The sequence below is a fragment of the Neomonachus schauinslandi genome, chromosome 11 (genome assembly GCF_002201575.2).
Source record: "Neomonachus schauinslandi chromosome 11, ASM220157v2, whole genome shotgun sequence".
NCBI classification, from domain to species: Eukaryota; Metazoa; Chordata; class Mammalia; order Carnivora; family Phocidae; genus Neomonachus; species Neomonachus schauinslandi.
The window spans coordinates 29,123,647-29,129,646 of record NC_058413.1 but is presented as its reverse complement, the minus strand read 5'-3'; the positions used below and the strand labels follow the sequence as shown (position 1 = coordinate 29,129,646).

At 41.5% G+C, this 6,000-nt stretch overlaps 1 protein-coding gene across 3 annotated transcripts in view; it reads right to left on the bottom strand.

The window, feature by feature from the left end:
• Positions 1 to 1,566: 1,566 nt before the first annotated feature.
• The window catches only part of MPPED2 (metallophosphoesterase domain containing 2), a 171,930-nt gene continuing 167,496 nt past the window's right edge, over positions 1,567 to 6,000 (bottom strand). For 2 of the 3 annotated variants that reach the window (XM_021684714.1, XM_021684713.1), the window contains exons 6-7: positions 5,614 to 5,727; positions 1,567 to 2,990 (exon numbers count right to left, since the gene is read on the bottom strand). In XM_021684714.1, coding sequence (XP_021540389.1) covers positions 2,872 to 2,990; positions 5,614 to 5,727 — 233 coding nt within the window. In that variant the 3' untranslated portion in view covers positions 1,567 to 2,871. The remainder of the gene's footprint in view (positions 2,991 to 5,613; positions 5,728 to 6,000) is intronic. The other variant, XM_021684715.1, reaches the window with a different exon arrangement.

Sequence of the window (6,000 nt, the reverse complement as noted above, 5' to 3'; positions counted from 1 at the left end):
CCTCTCAGTTTTTTATCAGCTCTTGAAGGGCATCAACTTTTCTAGTCCAGAGGCCAGGTGATAAAAAGGGCAGGGCTATGAATTCAGACAGACCTGGTTTTGAACCTTCCATTTTCCTAGGGAAATTTATTTAACTTTTGGAGCCTTGGTTTCCTATCTATAAAGTGGGGCTTCTGTGACCTCTCCCAGGGTTTTGTGAGGGTTAGAAACAAAATATGAGACCTGCTCAGCAGAGTGCCTGGTGATGAAAGGACGGAAAGTGCCAATTTGTAAGAGCTATTTCAAATGTTCCTTTGTTAGAAGGCCCAGTGGAGAAAGCTTCAGGCCTTTGGTCAGTCACCCTGGCCCTCCTGGAGGCTATTCATACATATGGAATGGTGAACCTGGACCATGAGCCAGTCTACCCTGTAGATTTAGCAGGCTGGGTTGCTTCCTGCCCCCTCACAATGGAAAGCAATTTCAGTAAGTGCTTAGCTTAATTAGTTTGGGTCCAGACGTGCTGTCAAGAGCTGTACATGCACACTTGTCATCGTGATCGTCCACCTGTCTCTGGAAAGCCTGCTTTTCCAGAAGTCTGAGCTTAGCTCCAGATGAAATTTCCATTCAGTCACCTCTCACTCCAGCTCCCTAGGAAGAGCCCTGAAGTCAACACCTTCTTCTATTGATGTGGCAGATCAGAGGAGGGTTGTTAACTTCCCACAGTACCTCTTTTGGCCCATCATGGCTACTATGGTCATGGGCCACCTCTGCTTGGGAAGCTCAAGCATCTGCTAGGCGAGCTCAGACCAAAGTGTCCACCACACACTCTGGGTGGCAGCCAAGACGCTTAATCAATATTAACAACTAAGATGGTTACACGTGAGTCTGAGCTGGACTTCTGGCCTAAAACATTCTCTCTACCCAGTGGGTATTGAAATCAAGGATTCTTTTCATCAGTTACACCAAAAGAGTCCACAAGAGAAGGAGGAAAGGAAAATCTGCCAGAATACAATCCAAGGGGCACTGGAATGTAGACTTTTGGGCTACACTGCAGTTTCAAGATCATGCTGTTTTTCTTCAATGGCTGTTCCAGAGAATATAAAAAAGACATTACTTAGTTTACCACACCCCACCGCCGCCTGTTGAGTGCTGGCTGCCATAACATTTTAGTGATGGACATAAAGAAAGAACAGCAAGGGGGTGACAGTGACCACTCCTGGGGACAAATGACACTGAGTAGTGGTTACTCTCTTACCCACTGGTTCACCCTCTCACCACCAAGCACACAGCCACGATAGCATCTTCAGCCTCCACTGCACGGTGACCCTTCCTATAGAAATTACAATGGCCAAGACGAAATATTCACCCTCTGAAACCCACGGCAAGATAGATGACAGTGTGATGGAAGGAAAGAGTAGACTGAGTGCCTTATCGATCTACCTGCCAGCCTGTGAATGGTGGGTAATAAAAATTTATTGAAAATCAGGAAAAAAAAAATCACTTATTCTAATTCTTCTGGAAGGCAGTACTAATGTTGCATATGAATAAACCCCCTCCTTCCCCAGGACTAAAACCACCATCCTACCAGCCAACCCTCCAAACAGGACAGATTTAAAAATCTTGCAATTTTATTTGCATATAAAGGCCGCTAGATATAGAATATCACAATAAATTTAAAAGAAACAACTGCTTTCCTAAATTTCATTAACAAGATAACATAAAATAGAATAAAGCTCAACAGCATTTACAATGGGAAAACAGAAATGACTATTAGCGACAATATTTTGTGCTAGCGAAGATTGCATCGACACACAGTGCAAAATGGGGGGAGGGAGAGGAAGTAAGAAGACAATTCAGGGTATTTAAATATAAAGGACGACTAAGCCTCATTTTAGTTACCTTCCATTGCATCCACTTAAGTCTGTACATGCCTGTAATTGTACCTAGACTTAACTCAAGCTCTTTGAGACCTTGAGTTCTGAGAAAATGTGTCAGCCCCTTCGGACTTCTGATGCCCTGCTATAAAGCATTCCTTCGCAGTTGTCCTTGGCAATATTAAACTCCTAACTTAGCCATAATACACAAAAAATATTTATATATATATAAACCCATACTGAAAAGGAGTCTGCGCGCTCAACTGTTCTTTTAACTGCATGAAATACCTGCTCTTGACAGATTCCATTTCCATATTTTTAAAGCTAAAATAATTTAAAAGAAACAAACAATGAGACCTTGTATAACCACAATATGGATCTCACTAGCTAAGCCATCCTTTGAACGAGGGCCATTTTCTTCCCTGGACACAGCTTTCTTTATAGTGAGAGTGTGAAGAGAAGTCTTTTCCATGCCTACTTTTGCTGAAAAGATTGCTATAAATCCAGGCCAAGTCTGCAAAAAAGAAGGGTTACCAAGAAAACAACAACAACAACAACAACAAAACATCAAAAAATAAAATACTTCAAACAATACTCTTAAACAGTTGTGCAAATCTGGGTGGTTTTTAAAACACTACCTACCTGTTTCTCTCTCTCTCTCTTTTTTTTTTCCTTTTTCTTCCAGCTTAAAGCATATTAAAATAAGACTTTCATCACCTTTTAAAAAGAAAGCTTGGCTGTCCTTTGGCGAATACTAACAATTTACAATGGCGTGGCCTTTGAGAAAACGGAAGTCATTTTACAAATTCACAATGCTCCTTTCATTCCGAATGGACGCCCCATTAAAAAAAAATAATAATAAAGAAGAAGCACAACCTCTAGCGACATTTGTGTTCCAGTAATTTACAAAAAGAACTCACAGGATTTGGAAATAAACAAGTAAGAGAATGTAAGTTTGTAATTAGAAAAATGGCAGTTTATAGACCTTCCCTCACATTCCAATTGGGCTTTTAGAGCTTCAGGAACCCTGTGGGTTTGGAAGGTCAAATATAATTGGAGGGTTGGTCGGCTGAAAGCTGACTGTACACGTTGAGGCATTGATGTACGTTGTATAACCGTCGGTCATAATGCCGTAACCTGTGGAGACAGAGTGTCATGCTTACTGCAATATATACAAATGACAGTGACTCAGTGCTGAGCTGTCAGGCAAGGAAAACCAAAAAAATCTTTGCCAGTGGGCAGTGAGATGAGATTCAATGAAGCCTCCCTAGATGATAACAGCTTTCAGAAGCTGCCTTCCAATTACATTCTGTTTTCTTTAAAGGGAGAATCCTCTACTTCAAAGAAAAGTGATTCATTTTTTCCTTATTTAAGCATTAGATTTGTCAGGGAAAGACTGTGATTTCTTTACTAGTGAGAATAAAGAAAAAACATTTTTTCCCTCTTTTTAAAACATGATTTTCATTTCAAAGCCCTGCATTAATTACTGAGTTCTAGGAACAGAAAGAGTAACGTAAGAGACTCCTCAGGGTACCCACATCCAAACCCCAGATGGGCTTTGGGACAGGTGAGGAGGGAAAGAGCACTGCATTGGGATTCAGGAGGGGCGGATGCTCAGGTTCCTTATCTATGAGATAATCTCTAAACTGCCTCAATGAAAGTTAACAATATGTGATCTTATCTCCCTCTAATTGTGTGGCTTTGGTGCTGAGTTCTCTTTCATTCAAATAAGTCAAGTAATCAAATATCCAAGTGATTTGCAGAGACCCCGCGCCACAGGACCGAGCAAAAACACTTCCCACATGGCAGTATATAAATCTCTTGTGACCTACTGGAAGGAAGCTAAGGAAGTTTTTCTGGGTCTTTCGTATGTATGTCCCTTTTATAATTTTTAATTTGTTGAAATTTTTAACATGTTTGCAAGTTTGCACATTTCCCTGGATACCTTATATCTACCTTAGAGTCTCTGCATTGAAGTTTGTAATTCTGTGTTGGTCTCAGGCTCTTATGGAATAGAAAAATATGCACGTGAAAAATTAAATTACCAGGACTTACAGAAATAACTGAGGTTTTTTTCCTTTTTTTTTCCCTCTTTCCATTTGCTAAAATTTGTCCAAGTAAGCCTGTGGAGAGCTTAATGAGGGTCAATGGAAAAATCTCTTAAGAAAAGAAAAGAGGCATTTAAAATGTGCACTGTTTAGTTCTGGGGTCATAAAGTCTTGTTATCTCTCTCCATCAAGAGGTTGGTATTTGCCCTCTCTCTGCCCTCTTCAGCTGTCTTAAGTGAATAAAAGTGAGACAAGTTTATTTGAATATGATCTCCTGCCTTTTAAGCAAGTTTATTATTTTGGGACATCAGTGGAATTCCCCAATTGTCTGGCTAGTTTAAAGCTAATTAATGATTAAAAAAAACCAAAAACCAAAAAACACGGATGAAATACAAACTCATAGGCATGCTGCAGGAATTCAAGCCTGATAACCGTCCCCAGAAATGCCAGTTAGACATGAGCTCCCATCCCCCATCCCCCCGCCAATCCTGGATCATGCCTTAGAGAAATGCCCCCTTTTCTGGGACTACAGCTCAAAGTCAGGGTAGGATGATGCCCACTCTTGGGAAGCTGCACCCCTGCATTCCATGTGCTCGGCTGGCGCCTGCACTTGGAGCACGATGAATTTTCTTAGGCATCAGTAGGATGATTTTCAATGCATATGCTTTTAATTCCATGCCTAACCCGGAAGCCAATGGATTTGTGGGCTTTGAAAAGCACACTTCATTTTTTTGCTTCATCAGACACATAGGCCTAAACAACTCGCCTGCAGATTCCTAAATGACTCCAGAGGACAAGCTGAAAGCAGAAGCTGGAGAAAATACGGCAGCTGCCTATGTAAAGGCACCCCCGGCACACAAACCCTCGGAACCGGGAGAGACCAGCAGGGCCAGAAAAGCGAAGACCTGCTGAAAGACAGCTTTGTAGCTATCTAAAAACCCTAGCTTAAAAAAGGAAGGAAAGACAAAACCTAGAACCGTAAAGTTTCTGGGAGGCTTTCAGTTCTGTGAACTCGACTCCAGCTTACCATGAAAGGCAGAACTAGAGGCAACTGGACCAGTTCCCATTAAGGCGAGATCTAATCATTCTGTTTAGCCTCAGCCTGACCTAAGAACGCCGATGATTTCTGGGAAGTCTGAAATGGTTTTCTGAGGTTAGTAAGGAAACAACTACCTGCAAATGTGCAGTTCCTGCCACTTCTGTTCTGTAACTTTCACTGCGTGTCCCAAGTTATTTGCTTCAGAGAATGCCTTGTCTTCCTGGGTCTTCATATGCGTTCCATATGAAACAGTATTTACAGGTAGAAAGAGGTCATGGAAGTTATTTAGTCTAATATCTAGGCCATTTCTTCTAACTATCTTAAAGAAAAAAAAAATTGTCCTTTTTGACCTCAGGGCTCCTCTACAGTGGTGGTTAGCAAGCGTTCCTCGTCAGAGCCCTGAGATTCCAGAAGTTGCCTGGAGGAGTGCTGGGTTTTCCGGAAGGTGAACCAGACCTGGTTCTTTCTCTCCACTCTGCTTAAAAGAGAGCAGCTCCGTATAAAATCTGTATCAGCTTTTCAGGCAGGTGTTTCTCCTAATCCTTCATCTTATATAAGGGTTCTACCTCTGGTAAAAGTTGCTCCGGTCATTCCTAGGGTAGCCAAGGTCCCCATTCTGGAATGAGATCATGGCTAATGACACATCTGGTGAACTCCTTTCGTCCGGTCTTACCTTCATGGATTCCACCAAATACGTGGAGTTTGGGCCGAACTCGCCTCTGGACCGTGTTTAAAAGCTCCACGCAGCCCACTCTTTGAAGCTCCTTTGGAACCCAGTCTCGAAAGCCTACGGGCAAAATGCAATCAATACTCTTAATTTTCCTTCTTCAGGTAAGGTTTCATTTAGACTTTCAGGAAGCCATAACTCACAGAAGGTTTATTACATTATCTGTAATCCTAGCCTCTCCATTAAAGCTCACAATGGCTTTTAAGTAACTTTTCACTTGTCACTTTGTCTTCTTTAGGTTCTTGAAAAAAAATTTTTTTTTTTCCTTCCTGTTAATTAACATTTTTTTTTTTTTCCTGTAAGGGATTTGATTTATGCAGCCCCGGTTTCAAA